The 19484-nt window shown below is 32.6% G+C and overlaps 5 protein-coding genes across 5 annotated transcripts; all 5 read right to left on the reverse strand.

Annotated features, from left to right (window-relative positions):
• Window positions 1-1661: 1661 nt before the first annotated feature.
• Window positions 1662-2887, reverse strand: LOC109799111 (fasciclin-like arabinogalactan protein 11). Its single transcript, XM_020359625.3, has one exon. It carries the CDS (start codon window positions 2796-2798, stop codon window positions 1917-1919), a length of 882 nt encoding a protein of 293 aa, XP_020215214.1. The 5' UTR covers window positions 2799-2887; the 3' UTR covers window positions 1662-1916.
• Window positions 2888-4768: 1881 nt separating this feature from the next.
• Window positions 4769-5834, reverse strand: LOC109799049 (fasciclin-like arabinogalactan protein 11). Its single transcript, XM_020359532.3, has one exon. The coding sequence runs from the start codon at window positions 5763-5765 to the stop codon at window positions 4920-4922; it is 846 nt and encodes a 281-aa protein (XP_020215121.2). The 5' UTR covers window positions 5766-5834; the 3' UTR covers window positions 4769-4919.
• Window positions 5835-10593: 4759 nt separating this feature from the next.
• LOC109799170 (fasciclin-like arabinogalactan protein 11) lies at window positions 10594-11872 on the reverse strand. Its single transcript, XM_020359704.3, has one exon. It carries the CDS (start codon window positions 11633-11635, stop codon window positions 10793-10795), a length of 843 nt encoding a protein of 280 aa, XP_020215293.1. The 5' UTR covers window positions 11636-11872; the 3' UTR covers window positions 10594-10792.
• Window positions 11873-14729: 2857 nt separating this feature from the next.
• On the reverse strand, window positions 14730-16589 carry LOC109799159 (fasciclin-like arabinogalactan protein 11). The gene has a single exon (XM_020359689.3). It carries the CDS (start codon window positions 15786-15788, stop codon window positions 14937-14939), a length of 852 nt encoding a protein of 283 aa, XP_020215278.1. The 5' UTR covers window positions 15789-16589; the 3' UTR covers window positions 14730-14936.
• A 1252-nt stretch (window positions 16590-17841) lies between these two features.
• LOC109799137 (fasciclin-like arabinogalactan protein 11) lies at window positions 17842-19136 on the reverse strand. The gene has a single exon (XM_020359661.3). It carries the CDS (start codon window positions 18960-18962, stop codon window positions 18168-18170), a length of 795 nt encoding a protein of 264 aa, XP_020215250.1. The 5' UTR covers window positions 18963-19136; the 3' UTR covers window positions 17842-18167.
• Window positions 19137-19484: the final 348 nt, after the last annotated feature.

The following is a 19484-nucleotide window of genomic DNA, read 5'->3' on the forward strand; positions in this document are numbered from 1 at the left end:
ATGATTAAATAGTAATGAGATAAAATAATATTACCCAATAAACCTTATACCTTGAATTGTCAATGTTGTAATAGAAAAAAAGAATTATTGTACATCACAAACAAGTTTACTGTGACTAACATATAGAAGTTTGTAATTTAATTTTGAAATTCTAAAAGAGCATAAAAGTCACAATTAAGATTATATATATAGAGAGAGAATAAAAGAGAATAGATATAAAAGAAAAAAGAGAAAGTTCAGGATGACTATTATTATAACAATGAAAGAAGTTATAACAAATTTCTCTTTATATATATATTTAATATTATCAAATTTTTTTTAAAATTTATGGATAAATTTTTGTTAAGAGATAGAAACATCATGTTTCAATTAATTAATTTATTTTTATAAATATAAAAATTTATATTTATATTTATTTAGACTAAAAATAAATTTGGTGTCCCAATTTGAAGATGGGACTCTAGCCAATGCCCACTTTGATCATACTCAAAAGAGCCACTCACATTGAATCAGTAAGAAATTCAAAATCATGTTTCTAGAAAAGATTAAATTAAGTCAAATTTAAAAGATAAAAATATTAAAATAAAATTTAATGTATATATTTATATGTAAGAAACAAGTTCATTCATGAATTATTTATATATTATATTTAATTAAATGATTTATACATTAATATATTTAAATTTAAAGTAAAACAAAAATATATTTTAATAAAAAAATGTTAAGTTAGTTCTACCTTACTTGATCAAAATAATTACTTATTGCGTGAATACACGTGGTCCTAATCAAATAGAAAAGGAAAATTAGATTCGGAATTTATAAATATTTATACATTACGCTAAATTTATATCACTATGAAAGCCATTTTGAAACTATGTTAATAAGAATATGTATATAAAATAAAGCTGAATAAAAATTGCATTTTAACCAAAATTAATTAATTTGTTTTGTGTCTTTATTTTATACTTTAAAATATGAATATAATTTATTATGAGTTAATATGTAATGCATAAAAAAAAAAAATTAATTTCGGTGGATATTTATATACCTTCTACACTTTCGGAGCTCATATTCAACCCTGCATTCTTATTTATTTAAGTTGTATTTTGGGGATATACTCTTAACGTCTTAAGTAGTTCAAATTTGAAAAAAAAAATCCATGGAGAAGGGTCAATTGGTACAAGCCATCACAGATTTTCTCCAAAGGGAACTCTTGGATATACATTAAAAAAAAAATTTTAATTAAAATATTCTTTTTATTTTTACCTTTGAAAATCAAGCTTTTATACTCTTTTAAACGACCTAATTGATAAAAAGGATATTATTTTCACTCTCTAATTATGGGGGTGTACTTGCAGCCATCATTGATCAACTCAACTGCATGCTGTCATAGAATCGAACTCAACCCAAATATAGTCGAATCCACTACAAGCCTACAATTATCCCTTCTTGGTGAAATTAATGCATATATATAGTTCATTTTTTTCGACTACATATAAAGACTCCCACCTCATTGATGAATTACTTTAGCTTGTGGTGTATATTGGATATAAAAAGAGGGTACAGAGGTTGATTTGGCATGAAATATATAATACCTTCACACTTGATCAGTTATTTGTTCTTCTATTTTATTTGAATTGATTAATGCATCAAAAGGCGTATAATATGTGAAGAGTGAAGACTAGTTCATTCAATATGTCCATTTATAGTGCCAGTTCATCTGAAGTCGCCAGTATATCAGTAGCTCTATATATCTTATGGAAATAGAAAGCACCACAATCATGCAAACCTTTTACGTACTTCAGAGTACGCTTCTTAGGCTAACACACACCAAGTCCAAAACAAGACAACCACACACAAAGAAACAATTCTGCATGTTTTAAAGAATTTCAAAGCTGCAAAATCCACCCTCTCCATCAAGTTTGCATCGTTGCTGCCACCAATGCAAGTCCAAGTGACACCCACATTCCGTACACACTGATCTTGGTGGTGCCAGAGTTCTGTTCAGTGGGTTTAACCTGTGACGAATCCGAAGATGATGACTCGTCCTTATCAGCTTTGGGCGCCTTTGCCGCATCACTTGAAGGTTCTGGAGCCAATGAGGGACCCTTGGCAGGTGCCTTAGCAACAGCAAAGAAGTCCATTGGAAGAAGCACCTTTCCCACCTTATATATAGCAAGATGCTTATCTGTGTATATAATGCCAGTAATGGTTGTATTAACCTCACCCGTTGATATGTTCACACTTCCACCATAGCTTATCACATTTAGTTCCACTTTTCCAGGCTTAGCTCCTGCAAGTGTTCTCACGGGATTTGTGAGAGTATCAAAATTAGAGCTAGATACATACTCTGAAATAACGTGAAACTGTAAGAGTTCAAGTTTTTGTCCATCAGAAAGAGAGTTGAGGAAGCCGGCTTTGAGTTCTGAGAAGGCACTGTCATCAGGTGCAAGAATGGTGATGCCACCTGACTTAGTAGTGAGGAGTTGTGCATTGAGTTGATTGATCAATTGGGTGGTTTTCATGAGACGGATTAGGATGTTAAATGACTTAGCCTTCCTCAAGATTCCAACTATATCAACTGCTGCTGCAGTGTCAGGGGTGGAATCACTTGGTGATTGTGGCAATGAAGGAACCAATGGTTGTTTGGGAGCCTCAACTGGTGGGGTAGGGCTAGGTTGGGGTGGTTTTTGAGGGGTAGAAGCTGGTGATAATTGTGCAAAAGTGGTGGTGGTGGAGTATAAAAATGAAACTATCAATGCTAGTGAGCAAGACAAGACAAATTGGTTCCTCAACATTGTGTTGGTTTTTGTAAATGAAGGTTTAGATGATATTGGAAAGAATTGCAAATGATAGGAATTGCGATTGCAATGAGCACTTGATGCTTTGATGACATGCCGTAGTAGGGTTTTTATTGAGGCTGGAAGAATGACAGGTAGGTGAAAGGCTGTGTTATACAACCTTTAATTGTGATTTGTGAACGTATTTGGCTATGAGATTATGGTGTTGGATCATTGATGATAGAGACATACGGATATATATGATATTAGCGTGATAGAACAATGAGTTCTTGCTTGAAAGGGACATGAAAAATAGGGTGAGGCGCAGTACTGCTGGATAGGATGTAAGCAATGCAAATACAGGAATTAGATTTAGATCCTGAATGTGCTGTGAGACATACTCTCATTATCCGACAAGGATCATTGTGGTGGCGCGTCATTTAAGATTGAAACGTTGGAAAAAGTGATAGCTGAAATGAATGTGGCCAAATAAAGGAGTTGGAGAATGATCATGGATGTGTTGCTTTCAATTAGAATCTCTGTCAAATACATCCCTTTTTAGCTCAAAATAAATCGTTTTCCAGTGGATTTGGATTCAGGTAGCAATGGTTATGTAATTTGTGGGTGTCTTCATGTAAGTTATAAAATATGATTTTTAGATTCTTCTACATTTTTCCACAAAATGATATATTGATAAGTTTTCTTAGCAGATAGTTAAAATGTTTAAATATTCTTTAAATAATGAATTTTATCCAATAGTCTCTACAACAATAGAGAATAAGGGTTAAAAATAAATTTTATAGAGATTAAAATGAAATATTTTTAAGTACATATACTAAAAGGTAAAATTAATATGTTTAAACCTAATAAAATAATTATAAGTTATTATATAAATTCATTTCTAATTTTTTTTATAATTGTATGATTGACCATAGTTATAAGGATGTATAATTTTTTTTTTCATCGAACTAGTTCTTATAAAATAAAGTAATATTTCAAATGCAATTCTATATCTAAGTTAGAGATTGAACCATGATACTTAAATAAAGAATATAAATATTAAATCACTTAAATTAATAATTTTTTATATCTTTTATTTAAAAGATACATGTTAGTAACATACAAAATTTTCACAATAATTCTTATTATTTGAGAGAGATGGGATGAGACAAATGTGTTACAAAAGCAAGTTATGTAAGGAAAAGAAATAAATAGAAAAAATGATGTGAAAATTTATTATAAGTACAGTGTAATATCCTATTTAAATATATATAGAGTTAGACAGTAATATAAATTGAAAAAAAAATTAAAAAAATGTATGAGTAATTGTTTGAATGATATAATATGGTATCAGAATTTTCCTTACAACTAGTAATGAAGTTGTATGCTGTTTTAGGCTACTGATCATAGGTGAGATCTCCCTGATGTTATTTAAAATGATCCTTGGTGGTGGGATTTCATCATTAGTTTTTATTTTTTTTCTATTAAAATAATCCATACCTGTGTGCACAAACAATAAGTCATTCCCTCTCTTCAAGTTTCAAGTAGGTGTATTGCAAATGCAAAATCTGTCCTATTGGACCCTTTCTTCTTTATCTATCATTTTCCCGGTTTCTTCTTTATTGCATTTGTTCTTGTTTTTCTATGTTAAATATTTCTCCCGAACCCACATATATGTACACAATAAATTCTAATGTCGTTGCCGTTATTATATAAAAAAATTAAAATAAAAAAAAAGAAGTAAAAACTCTAATTAATCCACCTTTTCAATTTTAGAAGCCCATTGAACTCCATGTAGCACATTCAGAGTACATGATTTTCTAATAGGACAAAATTTAAGTAAAATTTTTGTGTGCAATTAGTGCTGCTCTCTAATTCTAATATATTAGAGTTTTACCTAGACTATTCGAGTTGAAGTTTAATTTCTAATATTCCAATAACTCCACTCAACTCCAACCTTTTGTTTTAAACAAGAAAACAGCATAATCTTAATCATTGAAAGTTTTCACGTCCTTTTCATAATAACACCAGTACACGAGAAACCAGAAACAGATGGCAAAACTTGAACAAAAAGAAAGAAAAATTAACAGCCAAGTGTCTGACAAAGAAATTAAACTGAAAGTGCTTCTGTCAAATGGATCAACTCCACATGGTTGCCAATGCCACCAAAGCCATGCCAAGCGACAACAACATTGTTCCACGAATGCTAACCAAACTCACTGCCCCAGATTTGTTCTGGTCCTGCTTTGCTTCTTCTTGATCCTCTTCAGAAGAGTTGTCCTTAGCAGCTTTGGGAGCCTTTGCAAGAGCTGTAGGAGCCAAAGCTGGAGCCTTATTGGTTAGAAAGAAATCTAGAGGAAGAAGGACCTTGTCCACGTGATATATGCCAAGTTTATTATCCGAGTAGACTACCCCCAGAACTGTGGCATTGACAACCCCAGTTGAAATGTTGACACTGTTACCTAATGCATTCACGTTCAGTGGAAGCCTTGCAGGGTCTTTGCCAGCCACTGTCTGCACAGGGTTGCTTAGAGAATCGAAGTTAGAGCTGGACACAAATTCTGGCAATATGTGGAACTGCACAAGTTCTATTTTCTGGCCTTCGTTTAAAGAGTTGAGGAAGCCTGCTTTGAGGTTGGAAAAAGCAGAATCATCTGGTGCAAGGATGGTTATGCCACCACTCTTGGCTGTTATGAGCTGTGAGTTTATGTTGTTCATGATTTCGGTGGTTTTGAGGAGCCGGATTAGGACTGAGAACGTTTTGGCCTTTTTGAGGATTCTGGTGATGTCATCTGGGACTGAGTCTGGAGAGTCTGGAGACTGAGGTAATGTTGGGACTAATGGTTTTGGTGATGGTGCTGCTGCCTTTGGGGTAGGGGGTGTTTTTGCTGGGGCTTTAGGGGCTGCTGCGGGTGAAATTGCCAAGGTGGTGGATGAAAGGAGTAGCAAGAGTGAGAAGAAGGAGAAAAGGGTTGCTTGTTTCATCTTCCAGTTGCCAAAATGGCTTTGATGATTGTGGAAGAATGAATTTGTGTTTGTCGTGTGAAATGTATGAAGGAGAGGGGTTATATATACTAGAGAGGCCAAGGAAATGATAGGTTGGTGAAATGTTATGGTTGTGTGAGGGTATATCACATCTCTGCATGAAGAACAAGGATCTTTTATCTAATTATTATTGGGTAGAATGATGGGTACATATATATGGCTTTAGCTAGAAAAATGAAGTTTTACTCCTTTTTCCTTAAAAAAGAATTCCCTTTGGCTAGCATGGGTGTACAGCCACAGCTAGAGAGGAAAATTGAGTTGGGAGGGAAAATGATAAGTATTGGCGGGTACATTAACATGTGAACATGGAATTAACTATATTAACCTTTCACGTCAGAGGCTATTATCATTTATATCAATTGGATGCATGCATATACGATCGAAAATGTAATTTGAAAGGTGACTTTGTATAAATACAAGTATTAACGTCTGAGAAAAATGATATGACAAGATTTATTAAGATCCCCAGGGGAGAAAGATTTCGTGGGAAAGGATATATGGTAACAAAAATTCCTCATTATACATTAAGAGAACACATAAAAAGAGACGTCATAAAAAAATAGAAAAGATAATACTTCGTATAAATTTATTTAACGTGTTTCACTTTCTTACATTTACAAATATGACGACATTTTAGTGAATATTTATTATTTTAAATTTGTTTAATATAGTTTCACCTCTCATATATTCTACAATATTTCGTATAATTTCCTCACTCATTTAGGTGGTATCCATATAGTAAACACGAGGAAGCCTCTAATGTTGACCCCAACATGGTAGCGTCCAAGCATTGGGTGTGCGATAGTGGAAACCATTTATAAGTGATTCAACGTTCAAGTCACTAAGAATTCTGTAGAGTAACAATAAGAGTAATAGAGAGCATACTTAACTTATGCTATGGGACCTTATTTCCAGTGATTATTGTGAAAGGTAAGAGAGAGAAAGCTATTATCTTATATTGACAAGTCATTATTATGGAATGCATTACGTAATGCATAGTATTATGCTTGGATTACCTTATTGATTGTACAAGGCATGATAAGATAATATTAATGTGATTAAGTTGACTTCATCGTGACTAAGTTATTGGCCTCTGTGTATGTGTTTAGGTCGATCTTAGTTTGATTTGGTTGATTTGGTGTGTAAACTACTTTATTTTACTTCTTTTACAATATTTATCTATAAATTAAATAAATAGATTTTTTAATTTATAATATCTTTTTTAAAAAAATATTATTATAGATAAAGTAACATTTTTTTATTTTAATATTATTCTTTTTAATTGTTTCTAAAATCAATCATATAAAGTAAAAAAAAATGTTACATATTTTGCAACATTTTTTTTTGAAAATTATTATTATAAATAAGTAACATTTTTTATCTCAATATTATCCTTTACAATTGTTTCTAAATCAAAGTCTTACATCAAGTTAAAAAATGTCACATAAAAAGTATATGTTTTTCTCATCTCTAATTGTTTCTAATAATTAAAGTTTCACATCAACTACATGGATATTGGTTTAGGGTTTAAGATTATGGTTTAGAACTTATAATTTAGGATTTAAGATTTAGAGATTAATATTTAAGATTTAGGATGTACGATTTAGGATTTAAGGTTGAACATATGATACGTAAATAAAAATAATTTTTAGTAACCGCTATAACTTAACTAACTACATTGGACTAGATGCAACCTTAACCTTTATTAGAACAATTGAAGCGAGCATGAAGTTATCCTACAAGGACTTGAAACAAAAGGATAGCAATAGACATCAAACCACCTCTAAGTAGGGGTTACAAATTGAGTCAACCCACTTAAAGTAGAACAATGCATGTTAACTCACCAAAGAAAATTGGTTAAAAAATACTAGCCATCCCATTTAGGAGTGAGTTGGTAGATTAACTCACTTTAATAAATTAATGAGTTAAAAATGATGGGTTGACTCACCTTCAATCTATCCAATTTTTTAAAAAAAAAAAGAAAATTTTAATTGAAATATTTTAATAATATCACTTCAATCTATATTTTATTATTATTTATAAAATTGATTTAAAGTTCTATATTTTAAGTAAATTTATAAAATTATTTGTTCAATCCAATCCACCAAAATTAATGAATCGACCCGCTAAATTTAACTCACGTGATATCTACCTCTAATGAGATTACCTTCACAAGCGAACTCATTCATGATTATACCCTCTTTTTTAATCCTATCCACAGCAAATAGGAGGCCAGATTTCCGATTTCTTCTAATTTTGACTTTATTTCAAATATGTAATATTTCTTCATCATTTTTTCTCTTTAGAATCATATCCTCATTGGTTCCATGAGTGCCAGAGTAATAATGCATGATCTCTACATTGCACTCTATACATCCAACTGGAGCGAGAGGACCTGCTAAGTGGTAAAGCTTTTTCAAATATCTCAATTGCTTTTCTTCCGTTAACCTGATAGCTGTGTATTCTAAGGATATGGTTATAGGTATAGGATATGCTATTTTTCAAAAATTTAAGATATGGGTACGTTAATGTAATTTAAAAGATATATTTTTAATTATATAATGCAAGTAAATTATATAAATGATAAAAATAATTTACAAATAATAAGACACTTTAACTATAATATCAACAATTAAAATTATAACACTTAAAATATACAGGCTTTTTGACCAAAGTGGGGTCGTTGACCAACTTATTTACGTAAATGGGGCTCTTTTGAAAGTATTTACGCCTTTGGGGCTGTTTACAACGGTGTCGCTATGGCCCATAGCGACACCATGCCACGTGGCAATTTTTTTTTTTTGCTCAAAATGAGTTGGACTGAGCCACATCAGTGTCGCTATGGGCTGGGCCACCACAGTTGATGGACCAACAGAAATGATGTAACCCATAGCGACACCATGTAAGAAAAAAAAAAGAAAAAAAGAAAAATAATTTAAATGTAACTTAAAAATAATAAACTGAGTTATTTATTATATATTTATAAAAATAAAAATAAGTTGTTTAAAAATGTAATTTTAAAATATGTATTTTAATTATTTATAAGAGTGGCGCTATGGCCTATAGCGACACTGTGTCGCTATAGGTCATAGCGCCACTAGTTTATTTGTTTTTTTTTTTTAATTTCCCCTTATTTGGTTCCTTAATTTCCCCTTATTCAAAAGCTGCGGATATAAGCAAGATATAAGAATATTACAAAGAGAAGTAGAATATTCGTGAATAACCAATAGATCATGTCCTTTAATTTGGTTTCCAGTGAGGGAATACGGTTCTGTGTGATGATAATGAGGATAAAAGGAATAGGAATTTTCAGGTGATTTAAGATAAGTTGGGTGAAAGCTCAGTGTGTGACCGTTATTGTGTGATGATAACGAGCACGAAAGAGCACGAGTCGCTATGGCCTATAGTGCCGAAAATTCGCTATAAGCCATAGCGACTTATTTTTTTTTTCTTTTCTTTTCAAATTTTATATTATTAATTTATTTAAAATATTAATTTTATATTTCTATTATTATAAAAATTTATTTAATTTCAATAAATTATTTATTTTATTTTCTTTTATTCTTATTTATATTATTAGCTTTTTTCAAGTTTTATTTTTAAATTTCTATTTTATTCCATTTTATTTTTAAATATTTTTTTCCTTTTAATTATTTTTTCCTTTTAATAAAGAAAATACAGAAAAGATAAATATATAAATATAGATTTATATAAAATTCATAAAATAAATTAAAAAGTGGAAAAAATAAATTAAGTAAATAATTAAAAGTGGCGCTATGGTCTATAGCGACACTGTATGTGTCGTTATAGGCCATAGCGCCACTTTTACAAATTCGTATTTTTTTCAAAAAAATTATTTACTTATTTTTTTATATTTTTTTAATATTAAAAATGGGGCGTTGTAGGCTATAGCGACTTCATTGAAGCCGTTTTGTGTCGCTATGGACTATAGCGACATTATCAATATGGCTTTCATGGCTTCCCTAGAGTTTAAAAATTTTACGTGGCATGGGTGTCGCTATGGGCCATAACGACACCGTTGTAAACAGTCCCAAAGGCGTAAATACTTTCAAAAAAGCCCCATTTACGTAAATAAGTTGGTCAACGACCCCACTTTAGTCAAAAAGCCAATTATAATATCACACTTGAATTATGATATCATATTTTAATTGTAATATATTACAAAGTAACCCTTATTATATTTGTGAAAATAATTACTTTTAATTATGGTTTATCAAGAAAAAGTACTAACTTAAAGAACATCGACCTTTTCAAATGAATCTCATTCATCTCTCCTAATATCTAACATTTTATTTTGGGATCTAATATATATCAAAAAAGTAGTCATGTGAATCCAAATTAAGTACCTATTTGTGTATATATAATTTTTTTTGAAAAATGTTTTTGGACGAGTAACTAATGTGTATAGTGGGTACCCCATATGTGTCCAACATAAATTTTGAAATACCATACATGAATTTTGGAGTACCTATATTTCATAGGTGTAAAACATACACACACAGTTTAAATATTTTGTATCAATCTCACCGTAGCTAAGGGGTCAGGACGTCAGGTTACGAGTTGTGAAATATCAATTCATTCTTGGTTCCTGTCCTTTCATATTAACCATAATGTAAAGAACAAAACAATCATAGGGCCCTTTTTTTATGCATATTGTTTACACTAACCACCCTTTTGTGTAATGTCTGAAAAGTGTTAGAAAATGTTTTTTAAATAATTAAGGAATTATTATAGGGAAAAAAACATGTAATTTGCAATTTTACCAAATCTCAAGAGTTATCAATGTTATCGTTAATCATTCTTTTCAAGGATTCTTGCCCTTTCCATTAACATTTAACACCAATACAGAAGAAACCACAAAATCAGCAAAATTTAAACAAAAATAAAAAGCAGCAAAAAGGACACAAAATAAGAAAAATAAAATGAAAACGCAGCTGCCAAATGGCTCAACTCCACATAGTTGTCATTGCCACCAGAGCTATCCCGAGAGACATCAACTTTGTTCCCCGAAAGCTAACCAAACTTAGTGCCCCAGATTTATTCTGATCCTGATTTGTATCATCTTGATCGTCCTCAGAAGAGTTATCCTTAGCAGCTTTGGGAGCCTTTGCAAGAGTTGTTGGAGCCAAAGCTGGAGCCTTATTGGTTAGAAAGAAATCTAGAGGAAGAAGTACCTTGTCCACATGATAAATGCCAAGTTTATTATCCGAGTAGACTACCCCGAGAACTGTGGCATTGACAACCCCAGTTGAAATGTTGACACTGTTGCCTAACGCATTCACGTTCAGTGGAAGCCTTGCAGGGTCTTTGCCAGCCACTGTCTGCACAGGGTTGCTAAGAGAATCGAAGTTTGAGCTGGACACAAACTCGGGCAAGATGTGGAACTGCACAAGTTCAATTTTTTGGCCTTCGTTTAGGGAGTTGAGGAAGCCAGCTTTGAGGTTGGAAAAGGCAGAATCATCTGGTGCAAGGATGGTTATGCCTCCACTCTTGGCTGTAATGAGCTGTGAGTTTATGTTGTTCATGATTTCAGTGGTTTTGAGGAGCCGGATTAGGACTGAGAACGTTTTGGCCTTTTTGAGGATTCTGGTGATGTCATCTGGGACCGAGTCTGGAGAGTCTGGAGACTGAGGTAATGTTGGGACTAATGGTTTTGGTGATGGTGCTGCTGCCTTTGGGGTAGGGGGTGTTTTTGCTGGGGCTTTAGGGGCTGCTGCTGGTGAAATTGCCAAGGTGGTGGAGGAAAATAGTAGCAAGAGTGAGAAGGAGAAAAGGGTTGCTTGTTTCATCTTCCAGTTGCCAAGTCAAGCTTGTAGATGGCTGTAATTTGATGATTCTGGAAGAATAAATGTGAAGAATGGTTCTTGCAATTTGTGTTTGATTTGTGGGATGTGAGAAGGAGTGGGGTTATATAGATTACAGAACAGGGAAACAATAGGTTGGTGACATGTTATGGCTGTGAAATTTGTAAGGTCTGTTGTGTGAGGGCATATCCCATCATCTGTCACGGTGAACAAGATCTTTTATCTTATTATTTTTGCCATATTTGCCAAACTAATGCTTTAGGTAACATAAATTGGGGTGCATATTGAGTTTGGTATGGTGAGCTGAGAATGAAATAACGTGTGTAGTGTAGTTGGAGAAGGGGAATGACAATGTAGAGAGGCTACAGAGGACCCCTAAAAAATAACAAGGTTGATTTTTCCTTTTACCATATTAGCTCCCTAAAATCTCAATGGATTAATAACAAATTATATGAATTGTATAGTCCATAAAGAGGAATTTGGAATAAAAAACTATGATCCTGATACATGTTAGTGGAAATAATTCAAAAATACTTTTAAGCTTTAATTTTTGTTCTTCATATTGAATCGTTTTAAGTTTAAGTTTAGACTTTGAGGATAAATTGAAACATGAAATTTTCACATTAAAAGTTTTGATCTTTCATTTTGTCCATGAATAATATAAAAGAATAAAGACATCACAACATTCTTTTAGCACAAATGGAAACAAGACATTTTACCTCGCATAAAGTTCTCAATTTGGATATAGATTCACTCTTGTTAAATGAATGATGTCATTGTTAAGAATGTAAAGATAAATAATTTTAAGATAATTATGATATTTCACGCACAATGGATCTTTATACAAGAAAGTATAACAGAAAAAGCTAAAAATCCTTCGGATATTAAAGCTAAATTTGAATTTTTTTTACATTATCTTTTTTTATACACACATGCATATACTTATTGAAAAAGGAAAAAAAAAAGTCTTTCTGTTTTTTTTTTATTTCTCTTTTTCTATCTCTTTTCTTAAAATGATTTAGTATTTTATGGAGTAGAAAGAAAACGTAAATAAATTATGTGAAGTAATTTTTTTACACAGAAATTCATTGTCTTTTTAATTTAAGAACATGCATACATTTATAGTTTCATTATTCGTATGTCAAAAAGTCGACATTATATGTGAAATTGTACACAAATTTTTTTACTTATTTTTTTTTTCATATATACACATCTCAAAAATTACATTTTAATTTTAAAATAAAAAGTAACAACTCTTTATCGTCCCAAAATTTGTGTTCTAATTTTTTTTGCAAATCTTTATTAGCACTAAATATATGGTTTGGGTAAATCTCCACAGGACATAAATAAGTTTAAAATCTTAACAAAAAGAATTTAGAAATTGCAAAGTTATTTTAGATATCTGCTTTTGTTTTATCAGGAATTATTACTATAATTTCAACTCAATTTAACTTGAATTCGTATCGGAAGGTTGAAATTATTACTTAAGATGTTCTAAAATGCATGGTTGTCATGTCAAGCCTGAGGGAAGAGTGAGAAGGAGAAAAGTGTTTCTTGTTTCATCTTCCTGTTAAGTCCAACCTGTTGATGGCTTTGATGCTTCTGAAAGAATGTGAATGGTTGGAACGCTTAGTACAATTCGTGTTCGAAGTTTGGAGGATTGGGGTTCTAAATAGACTAATAGAAGCCAAGGAAATGATTGGTTGGTGAAATGTTTTGTGAAATTTGTAGTTGTGTTGTGGAGGGTATATCCCATCTCATGGAGAATGGGGATTTGTTATCTAATTATTATTGGCAACTTGGCATCATTGCTGATAATGACATCTGAGATACATGACATTTGATAACTATCATATTCACATGATAATGGACACATCTTTTGTAAAAGTAATGTAGTTGGAGAAAGGGAATGACAATTGCAGAGGATCCCTGAAAAACAGCAAGGAGTTCCTGCAATTTTGTATATCTATAAGATGCAAAATACAAAGTTTTAATGAATTTTTATATAATAATAGAATGAGTGTTAGTAAAAGAGCATCAGAAAGAATGTCTCTACTATTCTTATGAAAAATTGGGAATAAGTGTAATTGATATAAATGCAATTGTCGTAGCAATGTTGGGATTCCAAAATCCTTAACAGGTGCAAAATATTTTTTTAATGAAATTCAATAACATGGATCAGAAGATAGAGAAGAGTCTTTGATACAAATCCAGCGTAATATTGTACTAATAAATTCAACAATTTTGGGAGTTAGTATAAATGGATTGGAACTTGGCTACAGGCAAAACAGGGATCAGGTCAAGAATAATACATAACATAACATGATGGTCCTAAACAGGCAAGTATTTCCCAAAAAAGGCCTTGTGCCCTACACTTCTATTTATGCCCAAAAATTGCAGTTTTAGACTTTAAAAAGATGAAAAATAGATAATTTTTAATAAGAACTAAAATTAAAATTTGTTCATTCTACATAAAACAAAGAATTACAATTCAAAATTTCAAAAGAATGAATCGTAAAAAAAATACACATGTACTAAAATCAAAATTTATCTATTTATATAACCTAAAAACATAGTTAAATTGAATTTTAACTTTTTCTCCATCTCAATCTAATTCTTTAAAGCTATTTTAGGACAAATATAAAAACAATGTGTGCTTGAACCTAATTTCATCCTAAACTTCTAAGATAAGTCTTGTGTTTATATATATATTATTTTGATCTTATTGTTAGTTGATACAAAGAAATCTTTAAATCTCTTACACAGAATTAAACATCTCAAATTTGAAATTTTTAGAACTATTCATTTGAGGTAACCTAATAATATAAAGTTTAAATTTAACTCAATCATACACTATTTTGTTTTTATCATTAGTCGGATCTCCTGACAAGATCCCCAGGAAACAAAAGAAAAAAGGATTAACGTGAAGCACTTCAGATATCCAACAGGGAGAGCCTGCCAAGTGATAAAGCCTTTCCCAATATCTCCATTGTTTCTGTTATCCTCATTCCATCCCTTGTTAGCTGTAAAACACAGACACTTGGTTTCAAAATTTTGGGAGTTATGAAAGATGAATTGATTTCTGTCCTTCCATAATATATAACCCATAATGTTAGGAACAAATCAATTATGGTTCAACAGCAGAATCGTTAATCATTCATTTCAAGGATTCTTGCCCTTTCCATGACACCAATACACAAGAAACCACAAACACGTAGCAAAATTTAAACACAAAAAAAAAAAGCAAAAAAACATGAAGTAACTGAAATAGAAGTTTCCAAATGGCTCAACTCCACATGGTTGCCAATGCCACCAAAGCTATCCCAAGTGACATCAACGTTGTTCCGCTAATGCTAACCAAATTCACTGCCCCAGATTTATTTTGATCCTGATTTGTTTCATCTTGATCATCCTCAGAAGAGTTATCCTTAGCAGCTTTGGGAGCCTTTGCAAGAGTTGTTGGAGCCAAAGCTGGAGCTTTATTGGTTAAAAAGAAATCTAGAGGAAGAAGCACCTTGTCCACGTGATATATGCCAAGTTTATTATCCGAGTAGACTACCCCCAGAACTGTGGCATTGACTACCCCAGTTGAAATGTTGACACTGTTACCTAATGCATTCACGTTCAGTGGAAGCCTTGCAGGGTCTTTTCCAGCCACTGTCTGCACAGGGTTGCTTAGAGAATCAAAGTTAGAGCTGGACACAAATTCTGGCAATATGTGGAACTGCACAAGTTCTATTTTCTGGCCTTCGTTTAAAGAGTTGAGGAAGCCTGCTTTGAGGTTGGAAAAGGCAGAATCATCTGGTGCAAGGATGGTTATGCCACCACTCTTGGCTGTTATGAGCTGTGAGTTTATGTTGTTCATGATTTCGGTGGTTTTTAGGAGCCGGATTAGGACTGAGAACGTTTTGGCCTTTTTGAGAATTCTGGTGATGTCATCAGGGACTGAGTCAGGAGAGTCTGGAGACTGAGGTAATGTGGGGACTAATGGTTTTGGTGATGGTGCTGCAGCCTTTGGGGTAGGGCGAGTTTTTGCTGCAGGGGCTTTAGGGGCTGCTGCAGGTGCAGGTGAAATGGCCAAGGTGGTGGAGGAAAGGAGTAGCAAGAGTGAGATGGAGAAAAGGGTTGCTTGTTTCATCTTTCAGTTTCCAAGTCAAGCCTGTAGATGTCTTTAATTTGATGATTCTGGAAGAATGTGAATGATTGGAACTAATGGTTCTTGCAATTTGTGTTTGCTGTGTGGGATGTATGAAGGATTGGGGTTATATAGTGGCCAAGGAAATGATAAGTGGGTGAAATGTTATGGGCTTTTTTGGCTGTGAAATTTGTTAGTTGTGGAATGTGAGGGTATATCCCATCTGTCATGGAGAATAAGGATCTTTCATCTAATTATTATTGGCATATTTGCCAAACCAATGCTTTAGGTGACATGAATTAGTGTAAATATTGAGTTTGGATATGGTGAGTTGAGAATAGACATATGAAAGACCTGTTTTTAACATCTTTGTAGTATGTAGCTGAAGAAGGGGAATGACAATGTAGACAGGCTAGGGAGAGAACCCCTCAAAAATACCAACAAGCAGCTGCAATTGTTGTGTATATCTTTAAGATGTAATTTAATAACATTTATCAGGAAACAGAGAATGAGCCATTGACACAGATCCCCATAGTACAACTAAATTCTTGAAGTTCAGCAATTTTGGGAGTTAAGTAATTGGATTGGAACTCCTCCTACTGGCATTCTGCATTTCCACTTCAAATAGGTGATAATTGGGAGTGTTGGTTTTTCTTTTTACGGTATTACCTCCTTAAAATCTCACTTGATTAACAACAAAATATATGAAGAGTAGTCCTTAAAGGGGACTCTGGAATCCAAAACAATGTTCCTTATACATATCAGTTGATATATTTCAATAATACTTTTAAGCTTTACTTTTTGCTTCTTCATAAAACATTTTAACCATATAAAGTTTTCATTTTAGGATATAGATCCACACTTCTTGCTATATAATAGATTTTATTGTTAAAAAAATATGAACACGGAATTTTAATTGACTCCTTACCCGATAGTCATGTAATTCCATCTCTTATCTATCATTTTACTTATAAGAAAAACAAATAATTTTGATTTAATTATTATGTTTCTTACATGCTGGATCTTTATACCAGAAAGTTTGCCAGGAAAAGCTAAAAATCAGTCGCATTTTAAAATAATATAGTAATTAATTCAAGTTAGGATGACTATTTTACATTACTTCTTTTATACACCTGTACTTATACTTGATGAAGAAAGAGGCGTTTGTGCTCTCTGTCAATAAATGTATGGCTATTTATAGAGAGACAACAAATCACAAATCTTGTAATGTATGAAATTTAAGTAATTTTACAATCTGTCACTAAATATATGGTTATTTATTGACAGACAACGAATCACAAATCATGTAATGTATGATATTTAAGTAATTATTGTAAAATTCAATAAAATTATCATATATGTCAAATTATGATTGAATGACGGTGTCAAAAATCTTTACACTTTTGGTATATAGACTTTTTTTTTTAGTTTCAAATCTTAACAAAAAAATTTAGAAAATGAAAAAGTTGTTTTAGAAATGTTTTATTTATTTATTAGGAATTATTACTATAATTTAACTCAATTTTAACTTAAATCATTCCGTATCCAAGCCATATTTCAGCGTTGCCTTTTAAGATATTTCATCTTCCAGTTACTAAGTCCAGCCCATAGATGGCTTTAATATTGCTTCTGAAAGAATTTGAATGATTGGAATGCTTCTTACAATTTATGTTCGATATTATGAGGATGGGAGTTATAAATATACTAATAGAGGCCAATGAAATGATGGGTTGGTGAATTGTGTTTAACAGCTTGTGAAATTTGTAGTTGTGGAGGGTATATCCCATCAGTTGTGGAGAATGTGGATTTTTTTCTCTAATTATTATTGGCATCTTTGGTGATAAGGGATAAGAACCTGAAAAATAGAAAGGAGCTGCTGCAATTGTTTTGTATATCTATAAAGATGTAATTTAGTAACATGGTCAAGAAATAAAGGAGACACTGAGATGATGTTTTTCATCATTGCATTGATGGTTTGATATACTATATTAAGTAAAAAAAACAATCTGAAAAGTATTAGCATTTTCCTCTAGCTAAAGAACCATATCCACAATGGTTAATGAAGCTAAAAAAATAGTATGACTATTTTTTTATATTCATATCGGCTTTTCGATGATTAATTTATGTTGAAAAAACTAACTGGCTACATTTAATGGAGTTTTATCTCCCAACAACTAACTCCATGAAGTTGGAGATGAAAATGTTGGTTCTCTTAATTGTATCAAAATCACACAAAAAGAATCTTAATTGTTTCAAAAGAAAAACATGTGAACAACTCAACACTTCACATGTCCCTCAAACATCAATCTTCATATGCTGATCAGAATAAGAATATAAAGTCAAAATCATCAAATAGATTGGCTGGTCTGGTCTAGCCAGTCTTCAACTTGATATAATCACCATTGCAACTAAGGCAACTCCAAGGGACACCAATGTTGTTCCTTGTGTACTCGTCAAACTGCATGCACCAGCGCTGTCCTTGGATGTTCCAAGACCATCGGTAGATGAGTTATCATTATCAGCTTTTGGCTCTATTGCAGGAGAGGGTGCAGGAGCTGGTGGCTTAGGCTTGAAGAAGTCCAAAGGAAGAAGCACCTTGTCCACATGATATATTGCTAGCACCTTATCTGAGTACACAATTCCTGTGACCGTGGCATTAACCACTCCTGTTGAGATATTCACATTGTTGCCATATGCTGTCACATTTAGTTGCAACCTGGTGGGGTTATCCCCGGCTAGTGTTCTCACAGGGTTGCTTAGAGAATCAAAGTTTGAGCTTGAAACATAAGTGGGAAGGATATGGAACTGCAGAAGTTCAATCTTTTGATTGTCAGCCAGTGAGTTGAGGAACCCAACTTTGAGTTGTGAAAAGCTACCATCATCTGGTGCAAAGATGGTTAAGCCACCTGATTTTATAGTTATGAGCTGAGAACTGATTTGGTTGATCAATTGGGTGGTTTTCAGTAGGCGAATTAGGACGTTGAATGATTTGGCCTTCCTTAGTATTTTGATGATGTCATCAGTGGAAGAATCAGAGTTGTCTTCAGAGGGTGAGTGGGGTAGTGTTGGCACAATTGGTTTTGATGGGGCTGCATCAGGTGCTTGGGCTAATGTTGTGGTTGAATATAAGGTTGAAAAAGGCATGATAAGTAAGAGGGAGAACAGAACATGCTTCATTTTGCTATAGGCAATTGCAAGTTGCTATTGAAATTTGAAGGCTCTAGAGTAAAGTAATAAAGTTGCTTTGGTGCTTTTCAACGATTGCAGGTGATAGGTTAGTAATTTTATTAGGATGAGTGTTTGATGTGTGGAAGATGTGGAGTGAGGTGTTTTTATAGGGACTAGGTGAATGATTGGCAGGATAAAAGCATGAAGCTTTGGTGATGAAATTTGCGTATATTCTTGTGTTGTGAGTGAGATCTGTGGTGGTCCTGGTGGAGATTAAGGTGGTGCATCAAGGTAGATGAGATAAAGTTTATTGAGAAAAAGATTTGCCTCCTTTTGCTTGGCAATGCAGGAAAAAGAGGAGTTGGTTAGAACTCATTTGGGTGAGAGATGCACATTAATGAAATTGTGATGCTTTTCCGCTGATAAGCAGTAAGCTGAAACAAAACCTGAGGCTTACTAAGTGCTTACAGTAGATTCTGAGCTTTTCATAATTGTTATTAATTGTAATTATAATTAAATTTTTCACTAAAG

Source organism: Cajanus cajan, chromosome 8 (genome assembly GCF_000230855.2).
Source record: "Cajanus cajan strain Asha chromosome 8, NIPB_CcT2T_4, whole genome shotgun sequence".
Classification (NCBI taxonomy): domain Eukaryota; kingdom Viridiplantae; phylum Streptophyta; class Magnoliopsida; order Fabales; family Fabaceae; genus Cajanus; species Cajanus cajan.